This window comes from Chiloscyllium plagiosum, unplaced genomic scaffold (genome assembly GCF_037043375.1).
Source record: "Chiloscyllium plagiosum isolate Xiang-an unplaced genomic scaffold, Cpla_swu_hap1 HiC_scaffold_9, whole genome shotgun sequence".
In the NCBI taxonomy this organism is placed as follows: domain Eukaryota; kingdom Metazoa; phylum Chordata; class Chondrichthyes; order Orectolobiformes; family Hemiscylliidae; genus Chiloscyllium; species Chiloscyllium plagiosum.
The window spans coordinates 65,331,275-65,349,698 of record NW_028270147.1 but is presented as its reverse complement, the minus strand read 5'-3'; the positions used below and the strand labels follow the sequence as shown (position 1 = coordinate 65,349,698).

The window sequence follows — 18,424 nt, the reverse complement described above, 5'->3', positions numbered from 1 at the left end:
AAAGGAAGACTCAGTTTAGCTGCGAATAATGCCCTCTATTATAAAAGAGGATAGCAGCATTCATGATCCGGGCTGACTCATCCAGAATACAATAATACAATCTATATGGGAGCCACCTTGAAATGATCCCCATGGCGGTGTCAGCATCATCAAGGGAGACAGGATTGTGCACTTTGCATCCTCTGCACAATTATACATGTCTGCCAAACCCACAGCCGAGACAGGAGCTGGGGAAGTGGGTTTTAACTGTAGAATGATGTAGGTGCCGCGAGGGGTGACAAAATGCAATCGCAGCCACTGCAGGTTCCTGGGCCCATCCCGGTCCTTCCTACAAAGCAAACAGCAACACCCTGCCCCTGCTGCAGTACCCACCTCTTTAAATAGCGAGCATCCTCCGGTTGCATCTTTATCGGCCGCTCCAGCTCAGTCTGCAAAAGCAGTTTCTTTGTTTGCTTACTTTACCCAGCACTTGAGCCGCCCTCACACCATCTCCCCGGGTTACCAGGGACAAGTGCAGCCACCCCACAATCCACAGCGGTACGGCAGGGGGCGGGGCCTGCGCCGGCGGGCGGAGCTCGGCCTGCAACAGCGTTCACTCCATCTACAGCACCCCCAATCGGCCAACAACTATAACTCCAGGTCAATGTGACTGCGATCAAAGGAGTCAGCAGCAACAAAAATAACTTGCATATACTCGAAACATAACAAGACGTTCAAGTGCAAAGAGAGAAAAGAATGCCCACCTATAGAAGGAAATATTAAATGTGACTGACATCACTCCCCAAGCCCACATCCATGTCTTTTGTCAACTCGAGGTACAACTATTCCAGTGGTCTCCAAAAACTTCAGCTCAACCAAAATTTTGTTGTCTCTGTCATGTCCTGTACTCATCCATCACTAGCTTGTATGAATTCCTGGTTGCCCCTTACCTCAAATTTTAAATTATTATCCTCATGTTCAAATCCCGATAGGGCCTCTTCAATTTTTACTTCTGCAATATACACCAGTACTATAGCCATCTAGGATTCTTTTTCCTTCCAACTCTGCTCTCTTGCTCAACTCCAATATTTATGTTCTCCTGTTAGTTAGCATTTCTTGAAAATTCAAGGCCCTAAACTCTGGAATTCAATCCCTTAAATCTCTACTCTTCCTTCTATCTCATTTCTCTTAACATCCTTTTTAAAACATCTTTTTTGATTAACCTTTAACCATAATTCTTAATAGACCTTACTTTGGCTCAGTGACTATTTATTTGAATGCACTTTTAGGAAGTGCCTTGGGACATTTTAGTAAAATCTGAAAGGCTGGGGGTTAAAGTCCCATTCCAGGACTCAAGCACAAAATTTAAAGCTGGCATTCCAACGCATCACAGAGCACTCTGTACTTATTGGTACTTTAAGATGAGACATTAAACCAAAGTCCCTGCCTGTCCTCTCAGTAAGATGCAAACTGTCCCATGGCACTATTTTATTTTCTGAAATGATCAAGGAAATGACCACTGGCGTCTGGACACTATATCTCCCTTAATCAATATCACCAAAATAGATCATTTGATCATCAATTTGCTGTTTGTGAGGGCATGTGATGTGCAAAATGACTTCCACATGTTCTATTTGACAGCAGTGACTGCATATAATATTTCATTGACTGTAAAGTGCTTTGGGACATCATGTAGTCATGAAAGGTACTATAAAATGCAAGTTTTTTTTACATGCAAGGTGTTCATATGTAGCAGTCTCCATAATTCATTTAGCCATGGCTGTCGCACACCTTTTCTCAAACACACGATTTCTTTGTTCAAAAGAATGAAAAAAGTTTCGAATAATCTATTGAACTGAATGTGATGATGAGAGAGTTGTTATATTAAATGATCAAAATGCGTGGGTTGAACATCCTTTATAATCCCATCTGCCACGTTTTTTGTCGATTTGCTTTACGAATTTGTCTCTCTTCACATTTCTCTAACCTACATTTCCTCTGTGAAATGTTCTAATGCATTTCCCCTCAAGCTCACTGAACGACCTAGTTCATGGTTTTTTTTTAAATGCTAATTCCTTCACTGTTCGAAGGGAAAGTGAATTTCTCCCGTCGCAGAGAAGTCCCATCTCCTTTCACAACGCGTCACTGGCATGCATAACACAAATCACTGACAGGGCACTTGCGTTCCCTGTCATGTCACAGAGCCACAATTTTCCAGCGTAATCTCAGGAAGTGTTTGAACTTTGGACAAACCTCAGTAAAAATTGACATTCAGCAAAATTTTGCTATCTAAACGTTTTGTTTTGCACCAGGATTTAGGATTTCCAGAATGTGCTTATATGAGATCAATGTAGGCAGAGCTGGTTGGATAGTAAGGTTGGAGTTCATACGAAGACGCGTCTTCAGCACCTGCCCGGGTCAACGGAGCCTGATCAGTCCAAGGGCCAGCGCCAAGTTGTTTGGAGCAAAGATACCGGAAAGTTACACCGTGTGATCCGAATGGCCGAAAATTACCGAGAGAAAAAGAGAAAACTCAGCGATCTTCCAAACGTTGAAGTATAATGGAAGAAAAGGTGGAATGGAAAAAAGCCCACTACGCTTTTAAGTCGCGGTGGGACAGAACTGACGATGATATGTGCCGCCACAGCATGTCTTTCTTCCTCCATAAAACCATTAGGAGTGACTTCTTTTCGAGTTACCTCTTTCTCTTGGAGCAGTTGCCTTTGGGTAAGTTGAAGTGACGGCTACCAGACCGACATAGGAGCAGCAGAGTGAGTGAAAATATCGCAGTAAACATAAGATGGAACTCAATGTGATTGTAAAACGCAACATTTATTAAAAGGGGGCTACATATATTTCAGATTATTTAAGAGTATTAAGAACAAGTTTTACATTCAATCATTGACTCAAAGACCAGCCGATTGTACCGCAGCGTTTCAGCAAATTTAGCCGAATGATTAAAGATTTGTATCGTTGTGATACCTTTCACAATCACTAGCCAGCTCAAAATACTTTGCGGCTAATGAAATACTTTTGTGAAGTGTAAACGTGTATTAACTTAATGCAGGAAACTGGGCAATTTTGCGCACAATAAGCTCCCATAGACAGCAACGTGTTACTGAACACCGATAAGGAGTTTTGTGGTTTGATTGAATGATAAATATTGGCCAATATCCTGAATCACAACCACCCCATCTAATAAAATTCATTGCATTTAGAATAATACTTCGATTTGGATTGTTTTCTAAATTGCTGAAGATATCGGGCATTTTAAGGCATATTATCGCCAACTCTGAAAAACTACTTGGGAAAGGCTATATATGTTGGTCATCATATGATTAAATACGGTAAAACTCGCACGGGTTTATATGAAGCAAATAAACAACAGTATTAGAGCAGTTTACTTTTTCTTCTGATTAATAGGAGCTAAATTTCAATAATGTACATTGTTTAATAACATTAAAAAAGTACATTACAATAATTGCAACTTGAATATAACAATATTTATAAGAAAATTTAACGTTTCCATTCAGCATATTCCACTTGACACAATTGTAATTACCTGAATACTTATCCAGTCTATCCTGTGTCAGGTAGACATCCCAATAGCAAAAACATTTCAAACTAGAAATTGCAAAAGAATACAATAGATATAACACTCCCTATACAACATCTTTCATTCTGGGCTGCTTCATTACATTTTCAGATCTGTGATGCGGGAGTTTGTGTTCTATGGTTGTCCCCAAGGATGCAAACCAAGATAATCATAAACTATGTCTGAAGAACCATCAACTCAATGAAAGATGCTGTTTGGTCTGCCCCAAACTTGCTGGTCTTCCATTTATGGAGTTGTCCTTGACTAAAAAATGCAGACTGGCACATTCTAAGGTCTGGGATTACATGTTGAGAGACAAACTAAAGTTTGGAGCACATGCAGCAGAGACACAGAAGGAAAAGGTCACTCACTGGGTCCTTTCAGCCATAGTGCACCAAAGGGCTGGAAATGGAGTACCTCTTGGGCTGTGTGCCATTGAAATATTGTATGTTGTAAATCTAATGAAAAGCCTGACTCTCTTCATAAATCATTTAGCTGGCCATGTCTCCAAAAAAAAAGAGAAGGAGGGAGAAACCTGGAAGCAGAATGTTTTGTGTGTGAAGGTAACTGTACATCGGACATGGTTGGGATTTCTCACTGATTATTCTGTCACACTTGAGTAAACAAACAACAAATAAATAAAAATGCCTTTCACAATCATTGAACATCTCAAAACAGTTATCACTAAGGAAGCACTTCCAAAGTGCAAATAGACACACTTGCAATGCAAGAAATGAGGCAACTAATTTGCACACCCCAAATAATTTGATAGTGGACAGATAATGTATTTCGTGACATTGGTTGAAAAATAAATATTGACATGAGACTGAGGATAAATCCTCCATTCTTGAAAATAATACAATGTGATCTTTTACAATCATTCAAACAAGCAAATGGAGTCTTGGTTTAACATTTCATCCAAAAGATTGCATCTGCAATAGTGCAGCACACCCTCAGAGTTACACTGGAGTGTCAACATTGATATTTAAGTGCTGGAGTGGGACTTGAACCTAGTATCTCAGCAGCAATAGTGCTACCAACAGCATAGCACAGGACAAAACATATAGCAACTTCATCTGAACCCCTCAATCAATTATTGACTGCCTTACTGTACTGTTATTTATGTTAAGTACTTCTACCAGTTTGACCAAATTAGGATTGGTCAACCACACGTGCAATCACAACAAGTAACGTATAATATTAATTCATAAGAATGAACTGCAGTCCAATGATACAGCATGAATCAGCATTATATTGATAGGTCATTTTCTATCATTGTTGATTGTATGGGATTAAAATGCTGATGTATAATTTATCAGATATTTTCTATAATGAATTGTGCAGTTTGTTTTTACTGTGAAAACTAAATACTAAACCTATTTACATTGTTATGTTACATGATGCATTTACTGCATTGTTTTTATAATAATTAATTGTATAGTTTATCCAAATCACTTTCAATATGACAGAACAAATTCAGGCTGCCATAAAAGAAAATAACATGGAGGATCCAAATATGCAATGGAATGCATCATTTATCAAAATGTCACATTGCACTGTTGTTAAAGCATGAGGTATTGTTGAACATTAAAACACTGAGCAAATTCGATGCTTGGTGATTAAAATGTTTATTATTTAACTTGTTACCTTCACCACAGCGCACTAACTGCACTTTTTCAATTATTATCTGTGCATATGCAATATGTTATAGAAATATATATGGGGAAAGGAACAGATTGCAGTTTCTGTAAATATTCATAGCAGTCTCTGCTGAACTAAAACATTTTCCATCACCTTACAACATTTGTTAACATTTTAACAAACTGAGATAAGCAACAAAGATTCAATTACATAGCTCACCAAGTTTGAAAAAGAGAAGAGAAGATCAGGTGTAACAAGAAATAATAGCAGCCCACTAGCTTGGGTTGAGAATCTGTAGGTTTTAGGAAAAAGCATAAATTAAGATAAGGATTTGCAAAGTTTTATTAAAATAAGAGATGGAGGGTTAAATGTTGGGCGCAATACAATCTGTAGAGAAAAGGAAGGTGATGAAAGTTTGTAAGTTGGCACATTTCGAACAAGAGAAGCAATGATCAGAATGGTAGGAATAAAATGGAGAATGTGTATGACAGGAAGTGAATGGATGGTTGGGGTGAAAGGATGATGCGTCTCACAGGGGTTTTTTTCGAATTTGAACTGTAATAGAAGGTCATGTAGAATCATTATGCAACCAGTCTCAAAAAAAATTATTTTGCAAGGTACTGACTTTTTAAAATATTAATTATCTCACTTTATCTAGAAAGAGCACTTCGGTCCAGACAACTGTGTCATTGTCCTAACAATAGGAAGATCACATGGTGTCATTTTACCATTAAACTCCAGCTGCATGCCTGCACTGACATGGATGAGTCTAAACTTCTGCATCTGTCAATCACTAGGCTGATGAGAAAAGTAGGTGGAGGTTTTAAAAAGTCTTTTTAAAGGACTTTGAATTTGATATGTGATTTCTAGTGTCATTCCAATTCATCAAAATGATGTGAAGCTTTACACTACATTTAATTCTTTATGTAAGTGATCTTTAATATTTTCCTCTTAAAGAATTTTTCTAACTCTCTCAATGCCATACTCAAACCAGCTTCAATCCCTACTTCTGATTGCACATATTTTTATTGAATAACTCTCTTAACAAATTTATTTTCCCCAATATACCTCTTTATGTTTATTGGGCCAATCTTTCATTTACATCATCTTACTGATAATTCATTGATTAGAAATAACCTTTATTTATCTTTTCTGATGGTCACATGCTTCTGCAAGCCCTGGTTCAAACTCTAGACTTTTATCTGTGATTGCTCCTCCAAATAGTTGCCTGCTAACACCATTCTCTCTCCTTCAGAGGAAGAGGTACTAGCTGTAAGGTTAATGTCCTTTGTATCCCTGTTGCCTTGCTGTTGGTGCTGAGCATCAATGGCTAGAGTGATGAAGTGCAGATCTGAGTATATTTTTGGCAACCAGTGAGCATTCAGCTCGACTTGGCTCTCATGACAGCCTCTGCCCCATCCTCAGAGACATCCAGATGCATACATGACTGAACCAACATGATACCAATTGAGTTAGTGGACTCTTCCACTATTTGATCCAGTTTCCTGAGTGTCTCTGACAAACATCCCTGCTGTGCCTGTGTTTGTTTGTGTATTTTGGATGAAGTTATGAATGATCTAGACCATGCCGTCCTCTCATGGCTGGATCTGAGGAGGTACATGTGGCTGTCCTCTGAGTGCCATAAAACTGGCAAATATCTCCCTTGCTGAAAATGTGTTGCTGGAAAAGCGCAGCAGGTCAGGCAGCATCCAAGGAACAGGAGAATCGACGTTTCAGGCGTAAGCCCTTCTTCAGGAATGAGGAAAATGTGTCCAGCAGGCTAAGATAAAAGGTAGGGAGGAGGGACTTGGGGGAGGGGCTTTGGAAATGCGATAGGTGGAGGGAGGTCAAGGTGAGGGTGATAGGCCGGAGTGGGGTGGGGGCGGAGAGGTCAGGAAGATGATTGCAGGTTAGGAAGGCGGTGCTGAGTTCAAGGGATTTGACTGAGACAAGGTGGGGGAAGGGGAAATGAGGAAACTGATTATGGGCCATTTCCGCCTGCAATAAGACAAAGAAAGAGTTTGAGTCAGGTGAAAGAGGCTGCCACAAGTGTTAATGTTGATGCAAGTGCAGAAAAGATGGCAAGGCGTATCAATTTGGCGAGTAGGAAGCATAGAGGGCAGGAAGGATTAGCAGTTTGCCATATATGAGTGAATTAGAGGTGTTGAGTGGAGATGCTATATGCAATTGTGACAGTGGTAGATCTTGAGCCTTAGCGGGAGATGAGTGCAATGCAGAGTTATGGTGAGTATGACTTAACCAAGAGAATTTGGTGGCACTTATCCTTGATCTTACCCTTGAACTTGCATTCTTCTTGTACTGCTGGGCATTTCTCTGACCATGGACACCACATCAACTCCCAATTTGTGATCGGGATCTGGTGCTGTGATAGTATCTGTCAGTCCAGGGAAAAGTTAACAGCTGTCCTCCCCACCACCTTAACCAACAGGATCTCTGCGTCCCTGTCTGAGAACTAGATGCCAATTTTCCTCTGTCAGCCATCAACTTTGGAATTCTTCACACATTCAAACTGTGAAAGTGAATTCTTGGCTTGAAGTGCTATAGGGAGAGGCTAAATAGGCTGGGGCTGTTTTCCTTGAAGCGCCGGAGGCTGAAGAGTGACCTCATATAGGTTTATAAAATCTTGGGGGGTGTAATGGATAGGATAAATAGACAACGTCTTTTCCCTGTGGTGGGGGAATCCAGAATTAGAGGGCATAGGTTTAGGGTGAGAGAGGAAGGATATAAAAGAGACTAAAGGTAAACTTTTTCATGCAATGGGTGGTGCATGTATGGAATGAGCAGGCAGAGGAAGTGGTGGAGGCTGGTACAATTGCAACATTGTAAAGGCATTTGGATGGGCATATGAATAGGAAGAGTTTAGAGGGATATTGGCCAAGTGCTGGCAAATGGTACTAGATTAGGTTGGGATATCTGGTCAGCATGGACGAGTTGGACTGATGAGTCTGTTTCCGTGCTGTCCATTTCTATGACTCTAAATGTTTGAACAGGTGAGCAGTTGAGGTTTAAATATATCACTGCACCCATAGCTTTGCTGCTGAATGCAAGATAGCATGAGAGCAATATCCTGGTTGTATTGTGTGTACTTAATAAGGGAACCACTTCAAATTTGTATGAGGTCGCTCATAAGGGCTCACGAAGAGAACCCCTCCATGAAACTCTCCAAAATTGACACAGCTAAGTTTTGAAAAAAATCAACCCACTGCATTTACATAAAGAAGAAGATCAAAAATTAGATGTCAGCAATATAAGTAGTCACCAGTCAGTCCAATAGCAAGTTCAGGAGAAACCTCTTTACCTAAAGATTAGCAAGAATGTGAAATCCCTATCATGAGGATTAGTGTTTTTGAATTCAAAGGGAAACTAAGTAAGTAATCAGAGGGAAAGGAATAGAAGGATAAGCAGATAGAGTTAGATGAATCAGAACAAGGAGACATATATGGAGCATAAACATTTGCATTGATGACTAGATTAAATGGCCTGTTTCCTTGCTGTAGGCTCTATGTAACTTTATATAAAGCTAATTACAATGATACATAAATCTATGATCCTCATAATCCCTTCTACAAAACTCTTATTTCCTGCAAATTCTAGTTTGAAAACCTGGGAGAAGCAAAATGAACTATTCCAAAGATTGTGGAAACATCCAAATTACAGAGTGCCCATTAAATGTGACCAGGGGCTTTGAGCTTCCTTCATGGAATTTTGGCAATGAATGAGAATATTTGTAAAGGAGTTTTAGTAGGCTGTATTTAGGAAACAGACTTTCAAGTTTATACATTCCAGTATAGTGACAGAATTTGTGTCCCCCCATTATTGTAATAATAACACTTTTGAAGCATTTGAAAAAAAAGCATTGCTAATACAAAAAACTTTTACTTCAAAATCATTTCTGAAATCTGCCAAATATTAGCAGTGTACAAAAAATTTTACTAGACTTACAATTTATAATTGTTTGAAATAAGGTCCAGGCAGCAACAATGTTAACAATTGTGTCTGTTTGTTTCATTATTCTCACACTCCATTTTATACATGTTAAATCCATGTTTTTGTCTTTCTGGGTCAAGCAATGAACCATTCACTGAAGGAGATGGTAGACAGGGGTTGTTTCCAAGACCTCTGCAAATTCTGCTTGGAGTTAGTTTTTACAAGATGCAAAAGAACATCTGTTCTCCATTTAGTTCCTTTATCCTGACAACATAGTCAAGAATAGCAACTTGATTGCCTTGTGCAAAATTATGGGTGCAACCCACATCCTAACAGAGTTTATTGGAGCATTGATATATTGTGCCTGCATTCAACCAGCTTTCGGTACATCAGAATCAATATCAACATCATGTGGCCTCTCGCTCTTTGGGTCAACTTAAAGCCTTTCTATTCTGCCTGAAATGATTGAGAAGCAAGACATCACATTATAACATATGTATAAAAAGCTGAGTTTTTATTTGTTTCATATTGTGAAAAAAATCTTCTTCGGAACAGCAACATCCTTGGCTAACTCCAGCTGGATGACTTCACATGGTGTTGCATCATGGATTGATGGTCTAATTCTGCTTTGATGGCAGATTCTGCCTGCTCACACATAGAGAAAAAAACAAAAGCTCGAAAAACGAGCTCAGGAAAACACCGTCCTTACAAAAACAGACATGTGGAGATGGAGGTGCGGGATGATAAATCACTGCCAAACAACTTGCCAAGTACTAAACTTTGAATGTCTTTGGTCCTTAACTATTAAACACCCAGCATTTAGCCTTGATTCAAACTAAGGGGACAGTAATGCTTTCAATTATTTGAAAATACATCATATATCTGCTTGTCTAAAACTCCAACTCATTTAACTAATAACCAACCTCCCCAGCCATTTTCACTGAGAAATATAATATTATCACATTTTCTGCAAGCCAAAAAGTCTGTTTTATTGATAACATGTGATGAGTAGTTTAGAATAATCTTTCACTTTTTAAAATGCTTGACATATATTACCAGGCATAGCAACTTCAGGATGGTGAAAATTTAATGCGCCATCCTCAAAAATATAGCAGTAACTCAAGCTTTTGTCTGGCAACGTCTCTTGTAAAATGTAATAGCAAATCATTTGGACAAGCATTTTGACATGTTAAAAGTTGTTCTTTTAGTGATTCTATGATTGAGGCTGACATATGAATCAATGAATGAGAGAACATGAGCATATTAAATGACAAACTTGGTAAACAGCTTTGTTAGTTTCATATAAACATCATTTATATTTTTGTATTTTCTTTCAGTGAAGCTGTTCGCTTTGACAAGTGAAGTGATTAATGGCGAAATGCAGTTCTACTCCAGAGCTAGACGGTTCTATGAAGAGGTTCCAGCAACAGAGGAGGGTATGATGGGAGACTTTTTGGAACTCAACAGCATAGATGTGGAGGCCTCCAGTGTGTTTCTAAGGAAGCTTGTAGGAGTAAGTCCAAAAGCTACAGATAGTTAACAGAAATGGTTAATAATTAATACCAAAGAGCATTGTTAAACTGAAGTGTTCACAGACACTCAAATAAATACTTAGTAATACCAAGACTAAAACCAAACATAGGTATGTGAGATATGCCAAAGATGAATTATAGGTCACAGAGGTTTAAAATCATGCCACATGTCCCAGGTTCAATCTTAATCTGGACTCATTAGTTTTTGGAGATCCAAAATCAGTCAGTTTTCATTCCTCATTGCTGCTATCAAACCCATTTCTATGTATGGCTACCTGTTAGGTGAAGGCAAGATCAGCCTTAACTGTAATGCTCCCATGCTGAATAACTTCCCACCACCATCAAGGAGGAAGTGAGGATTACAAATGCTGGAGATCAGAGTCGAGAGTGTATTGCTGGAAAAACACAGCAGGTCAGGCAGCATCCGAGGAGCAGAAGAATCAACATTTCGGGCATAAGCCCTTCATCAGGAATGAGGTTTGTGGTTCGGGGCTGAGAGATAAATGGGCAGGGGGTGGGGTCTAGGAGAAGGTAGCTGGGAAAGTGATAGGTGGATGAAGGTGAGGGAGAAGGTGATAGGTCAGAAGGGGGAGTGATGGACAGGTACGGAGGGTGGTACCAGGTTGGAGGCTTGGGACTGGGGTAATGTAGGAGGAGGGGAAATGAGGAAGCTGTTGAAATCCACATTTATCCCGTGTGGTTGCAGGGGCCCAAGGTGGAATATGAGGCATTCTTCCTCCTGGTGTTGAGTAGTAACAGCTTGGCAGTGAAGGAGGCCCAGGACCTGCATATTCTTGATGGAGTAGGAGGGGGAGTTGAAGTGATCAGCCATGGTGCGGCGGGGTGGTGGGTGTGGGTGTCCCAGAGATGTTCTATAAAATGATCTGCAAGAAGGCGTCCTGTCTCCCTGATGTAGAGGAGACCACACCAGGTGCAACAGATGCAGTAGATGACATTGGTAGATGTAAATTTGGTAAATTGGTAAATTTCTGATGGATGTAGAAGGATCCCTTGGGGCCTTGGATGGAGCTGAGGGGAGTGGTGTAGATGCAGGTTTTGCACTTGCTGCAGTGGCAGGGAAAGGTGCTGGGAGTGGCGTGTGGGCTGGTGGGGTGTGTGGACCTAATGAGGGAGTCACAGAGGGAATGATCTTTCCAAAGAGCTGAGAGGGATGGGGAGGGAAATATATATCTAGTGGTGGGGTCCGTTTGGCGGTGGCAGAAGATGATGTGATGTAAGCGGAGGTTGGTGGGGTGGAAGGTGAGGACCAGAGGGGTTCTGACCTTATTATATGGGGTTTCCCTCCTGTAAAAATGACATCCCTTATTCCCAATTCTTCTCCCTCCACTGCATCTGTTCCCAGGATGACCAATTCCACCTCTGAAAGTCCCAGATGGCCTCCTTCTTCCACGATCACAATTTCCCTTCCCATGTGGTTGACAATGCCCTCCAGCACATCTCCTCCACTTCATGCACCACTGGCCTTGAACCCCATCCCTCCCAACACAAGTGAAAAGAATAAAACATACTCTCTCTCCTGCCTTCTTGACTTCTGATAAAACTAGGGGCGGCACAGTGGCTCAGTGGTTAGCATTGCTGCCTCACAGCACCAGGGACCCGGATTCAATTCCAGCTTTGGGCGACTATCTATGTGGAGTTTGCACATTCACCCTGTGTCTGCGTGGGTTTCCTCTGGGTGCTCCGGTTTCCTCCCACAATTCAAAGATGTGCAGGTTAGGTGAATTGCCCATGCTAAATTGCCCATGATGTTAAGGGATGTGTAGGTTAGATGCATTAGTCAGGGGTAAATGTAGAGTAATGGGGAATGAGATTGGGTAGGTTGCTGTTCGGAGGGTTGGTGTGAACTTGTTGGGCCAAAGAGCCTGTTTCCACACTGTAGGGATTCTAATTGTAAGACTATCATAGTTATAACCAATGAGGTTAATGAACAAGATGTAAAACAGAATGACAGCATAAAGTAAAAAGAAAAGTTTAAAATAAGCATTAAACAATATCCAACTTCTGCAAGTGAACAGCAGGTCAATCAATGTTTCAAAGAGAAAGCGGCTGGGTGTGGCTTCTTTAAATGACAGCTTCGACTCAAAATTTCAACCATTCCAAACTGTAACAATACATTGTTATCACATTTTAAGACACGTTATTTTCTATTATTTAAAAATATCCTGTTCTTTGTTCTTATTTAATAATGGCACTAACTGTGTAATTTCAAATTCAAAAATTAATATGCTCCTGTCTTCCACCTAATGGAAACCTGCTGCACTTTTCCCGGGGAATAATAGTGAACATTGCCCTGCTGGATCATCACTCTTAAGGCCAAAAGAGTAATGTGGTTAATTGACAATCTTTGTACTTCTAAAATCATGTGAAGCAGCCTTCATCATCAACATAGAGTTAGTGGCTTACTTTGCCGTTTACTTTGGTCTTATTTTTCAAATTAAATAATGTTTTTATAACCAACTAAAAAAAGAACATAGAATCTAATTTTGATTCTCTGTAAGCAGATAAGTTTCAAGTGAGTTGAAATCACACCTCATGAGTCAATTGAAGATTTTGGTAAATTAATAAGTTTAGTAAATATTATCATAACAGCAGGCTGAAGACGGTGGAATCACATGCAGATATGTGATCGAAGGTACCATTTTTTTCTTGCATATGTTAAGCCTTTAAGGTTTCACTTTAGCATTTGTTCATAGCCATTCAAATGTGTAGGGAACATGCTTTCCCACTGTCTAATTACATTGACCATTTAATTGTTTCTCTTTTGTGCAATTTTCACCAGTAAATGGATTTAATTATATTACACCATAAAAATTAACTGTGGCTTATGATTGAAAGTATATATGGGTTGGCATTAAACATTAGCAAGAGATGCTTTTGTAACATTTGAAGTGTACCTTCTTCCCACACAAACTAGCGCAACTGCAAATCATACGCTTTATGCCCAGGAGCCCTGGAAACAAACTTTAGTTCACTTTTATAAAATGTAATTGCACATCATCAGTTCTATTACATTGCACTCCACAATAATGAATGTTTGGCATGACTTTCCTTCTGAACTTAATTTTCAATTTTTGTAACTTCTTTCACAATGCAATTAGTGTTCTCAGAGTTGGATCATTTTCCCTGACTTGACTGCAACACTAAAAATGTTTTAATGGTAATATTAGTGAATATACGCCTGTCTAATAATAATCGGCAATATAAATAATCATGTATCTTTACCTTTTATAGGGTCCAGGAAAAGCTGATACCAAATATGCCTTGGATTGTGGCTGTGGAATTGGCAGAGTCACGAGATATGTCCTGCTGCCAGTTTTCTCCTGTGTTGATGTGGTGGACATGATGGATAACTTTTTATTTGAAGCTCTTTCCTACATAGGAAAAGATGTGACAAAAGTGAAGGATTATTTCTGCGTTGCCTTACAGGACTTCACACCCCCCATCAAAAAATATGATGTTATCTGGATTCAATGGGTGACAGGTGAGCTGTTACTACATTTCCCTACCAGTTCAAAATGATCACTAGATTTCCCATCTATTTATGGTTTGTGAACTGTCTTGTGTAAGATACATATTTCTTTGCAGAAATTTGTTGAACATTGAACAATGAAGTAAATAAAAATTGGATAGAGCATATAACAGGATACAGAATGAATAATAAATCAAAGAAGATTTTGTTTTATAAATTTGAATTATTTAAAAGCATTATGGTCATCAAGCCTATCCATACCAATTTGGAAAACACTAAGGAAGTCCAACTACTCTTAACTTGGAGGGAAAAACATTGTCACTCTTGCCGCCTTTGTGCACTTTAAGGTGATGTATTATCGAATAGCATTTGCAGTGATCAGGGATGAGCCTTTTTTGACTTCCTGTGAGGGGGATAATATAAGGTACAGGTCAAGCAAGATAGAGGAAAACAGTAAATATTGCAAAAATAAATAAAAACCGTCAGATTTTAAGCACAACCTTTCTCCCAATACAGGACATTTAACTGATAAGGATCTGATGGAATTCCTAATCAGATGCAAATACGGCTTGAAGGATGATGGTGTTATTATCATTAAAGATAATGTTGGTCGACAGGGATGCATCCTGGACCAAACGGACAGCAGTGTGATCCGGGAAATTGAGACACTGAGAAACATCATAGCAAAAACTGATCTGGAGATCATCTGTGCAGAGAAACAGCTTAACATCCCTGAACAGTTGGTACCTGTTTGGATGTTGGCCTTGAAGTAGTAATTCATTCTGACTAACTTGCTAACCTTAATCTGTTTAACTAATCAAGCCAAGAGTTCTTGGAGGGAAATATCTGCAATATATTTATATATATAATAGTTACCACTGGATAAAGATGTTTATTGATCTATGAAAGTCCAATCTAATAAACTATATTACATCCGCTCCATACATAATTGGTGAATCCACTTTTTAAATGTTTGTGTTTGTTTTTCATTACATGAATAAAACATGGAACTTTTAGCTTTCTTTCCCATGCAGTGTAGCAATTATGGTCAAGATTGGGAAAGAGGCCGTCAGGTCTGTTCTAACATTATTCAGTCCAATCATGCCTAGAGCAGTAATATCAATAAAACATTGGTCAATTTGTGCAATTAAATAAATTAAATCATATTCAGCATAGCTCAATTATGGCAGGCCATTTAAAATGTTCTAATTTAACATTTTGTATTTTATTTTGTAAAGATAATTTATTTTAAATGTGTTTTTTTTCAATTGAAAGAATAGGGTAATCTGTGTTGACAGAAATATTTGCTAGTCCAGTTTAGTAATTGCATCCTTTCTGTTCAGTAAAACAGGGAAAAAGAAATCTCCCTGAAATCCTCACAAAAAGCTTGGATGACCTTTACATTCTAAGTCACACTCATCGTCAGCTTTATATTTATATTGTATGTGTGCAAATCAGTAGCAGTGTGCTCTGGGGCTCCGAATAGCAAGTTTGCTTTATTAAGCACAAGGTAGTTTGCCTGGCTTGTGCACGTACAGGTTTACAGAATAATAGAAAATCGATTAGAAAAAGACATTGTTTATTGGAATTATCGATTCCAAACATGCAACCAATAAGGCTAATTGATCAAGTGATACAATGAAATGTGTATGCTACGTGAAAACCTGGATTAATGCAGAAACATCAGCTATGGTTCAGGTCTGGATTAATTCATTTTGGTACTTAACTCACTGTTTTCTACTTGTTTTATTTTTCTCCTTTTGTGAATGATCAATGATCCTTTTGATGTTGCCCTAACAAATAATGAGCTGCCTAACTGTCAAATGTATTGGCAACCCAGCAGTTTAATATACATAACGCTAAATCTACAAAGCAAAGTACTTTAGGAGAAAACATTTATAATTTTACTGGAAAATGTAAGAGGAAACTGTTTTATTTTGACAGTATTACAAAAGTAAAGTAATGAAGAGAAAAGCCCCTCATCCATCCTCATTTCTCGTCGAACTCACTAACTAAAATAACTGAAACAGTAATACCCCCACAAAGATTCCTTTGCCTATCAAAATAAAATGAATTACATCAATCATTGGCTTTTTCATGCAAACCAGTTTAAAGCATTCCAGCAATCTGACCAAAAACTGCACTGGATTTTATATAAAGGGGATGAGAAGCTTCAGCTGAAAAGTCTTCAGTTAATTCACCATGTGGTTGAGAAGGAGCTTCTTAAGTTTCAACAGCTGCACAACTGCTGAATCTCAGGCTTTCTTAGGTTAGCTGAGCAGACAACTGTAATCTGCAAACTCCAAACATTGATAACATTACCGACTGTTGCAGAGCAAACCTCTAATTTGATTAGGTGTAAAAAAGACCTGATGACCTCAGTTGCTTTTTACAGGGTGTGAAAATACCTTTCAAATTTATCTCTTTTCTCCACTCCACCCCCACTCTCCTCCCCAGCCATAAGGTTATTTCGTGAAAATGATTTTGTGAAACACAAGGAAGCTGTGAAAGCTGACAGTAAATAAGTACAAGGTGCCGTTTTCAAACATCAGTAGTTGGTTGATTCTCATGATGAAGTGCAGATCATTTCTATTTACAGACATGTTCTTGGAATTCTGACCACTCCCTCCCAACCCCACCCAATTTCTAACGTACACAATTAATTACCCTTGCCTGGCATGGACGCCCATTCACAAAATAGAGCATACTTCTGGTTCACATATGGTGAATATATGAGCATCAAAAGCAGTAGGAATATTTGGGGTCCCTCAAAGGAACATAAGTATTTGATCTCCTTTCAATTCAGAAAACCAGAGAAAGAGAGAGAGAGAGAAAGTGATTGCTAAACAAACTGAGACACAGAAAAATTACAGAATGAGAAAGCAGTGAAAGCTGTAGAAAGAGTGATTCAATTTTCTTTGTTCATGTACATTGTCAACATCAGATGGTTGGGTTTTGAATCTTGCTCAAGGACTTGATCTAAAATATTGGATTAACATTCATGTTACATTATCAGAGGTGATATCATTTGATGAGACAAAACTGGAATCCAACCTGTTTATTGCAATGGTTGAAGGGGCAAATCGAAGACAATGCTCTTTCTTCACCCAACCTTGACAGAGAATTATAAATCTTGGTGCAATTCTTTGGACTGCACTGTATAAAAAGTTGCTTTTGATCCTGAATCATTGCATTAAACATACTTAAATATGTTCTAAATAACATAAATATCTCACTTTTGACTAAGATGGAAGAAGACTGTGTTAGTAGTCAGCTGACAGTTTGGTAAGAAGCTGGCCCTTAGCGATTATGCACCATGGGTGGGCTAATTTTGTGCATATTGGGACTTCTGGCCAACTGTGGGAGAAAGGCCAGCCAATCTGCCCACCTAGCTGCTCCAGCCTCCCTAACGACCTATTGCAATTACCCCCCCACCTGCATCCACCTATCGCCTTTCCATCTCACTTCCTTCCAGCCCCACCCCCACCCCTCTATTTGTCTCTCAGCCCCCTTGTCCCTTCACATCTGCAATGAAGGGTTTGTGCCCAAAATGTCAATTGTCCTGTTTTTCTGATGCTATCTGTCCTACTGTGCTTTTCCAGCACAACACCTTTCGACTATGATCATCAAGCAGCTCCAACAGTGTCAGCGGTGTCAAGAGCTAGGTACACATTGGGCAAGAGGAGGTCAGGGTATTAAATATGAGGTGGGAGGAAGCAAAGGGCACTGTATGGGGCAGAGGGGTGCTCCCACGCACAAAGACAATCCTCTGAGGATACTATACCAATTCTTTTCTGCCCTTTTAAAAGCTTTTTGAACAAAAAAAAAGTGGGCTCTCTATTTCCACCTACCAGCCTATACTGGTCATACTATGGTGTGAATGAGTAATATTGAAGTTAATTGAGCATTTATCAAGTTTCCAGTTGAAGAAGTAACAAAGAGGATTGACGAGGGCAGAGCAGTAGATGTGATTTATATGGACTTCAGTAACGCGTTCGACAAGGTTCCCCATGGGAGACTGATTAGCAAGGTGAGATCTCATGGAATACAGGGAGAACTAGCCATTTGGATACAGAATGGCTCAAAGGTAGAAGATAGAGGGTGGTGGTGGAGGGTTGTTTTTTGGACTGGAGGCCTGTGACCAGTGGAGTGCCACAAGGATCGGTGCTGGGTCCTCTACTTTTTGTCATTTACATAAATGATTTGGATGCGAGTATAAGAGGTATAGTTAGTAAGTTT

General features: G+C 39.3%; 2 protein-coding genes across 2 annotated transcripts in view; one reads left to right on the top strand and one right to left on the bottom strand.

Moving 5' to 3' along the window:
- kifap3a (kinesin-associated protein 3a) overlaps window positions 1-528 on the bottom strand; it is a 221,256-nt gene extending 220,728 nt beyond the window's left edge. The window contains exon 1 of the mRNA XM_087990739.1: window positions 373-528. Within this exon, the coding sequence (XP_087846865.1) occupies window positions 373-404 (32 nt within the window). The 5' untranslated portion in view covers window positions 405-528. The remainder of the gene's footprint in view (window positions 1-372) is intronic.
- Window positions 529-2,224: 1,696 nt separating this feature from the next.
- Window positions 2,225-15,134, top strand: ntmt2 (N-terminal Xaa-Pro-Lys N-methyltransferase). The gene is made up of 4 exons (XM_043699508.2): window positions 2,225-2,706; window positions 10,501-10,676; window positions 13,948-14,197; window positions 14,702-15,134. Exons 1-4 carry the CDS (start codon window positions 2,541-2,543, stop codon window positions 14,956-14,958), a joined length of 849 nt encoding a protein of 282 aa, XP_043555443.1. The 5' UTR covers window positions 2,225-2,540; the 3' UTR covers window positions 14,959-15,134.
- Window positions 15,135-18,424: the final 3,290 nt, after the last annotated feature.

Bases quoted from the DNA above. Each gene is read 5' to 3' on its own strand.
- ntmt2 (XM_043699508.2), top strand. From the start codon at position 2,541: ATGGAAGAAAAGGTGGAATGGAAAAAAGCCCACTACGCTTTTAAGTCG. The intron at 2,707-10,500 runs GTAAGTTGAAGT...ATTTTCTTTCAG, and splicing joins CTTGGAGCAGTTGCCTTTGG to TGAAGCTGTTCGCTTTGACA. The intron at 14,198-14,701 runs GTGAGCTGTTAC...CTCCCAATACAG, and splicing joins CTGGATTCAATGGGTGACAG to GACATTTAACTGATAAGGAT.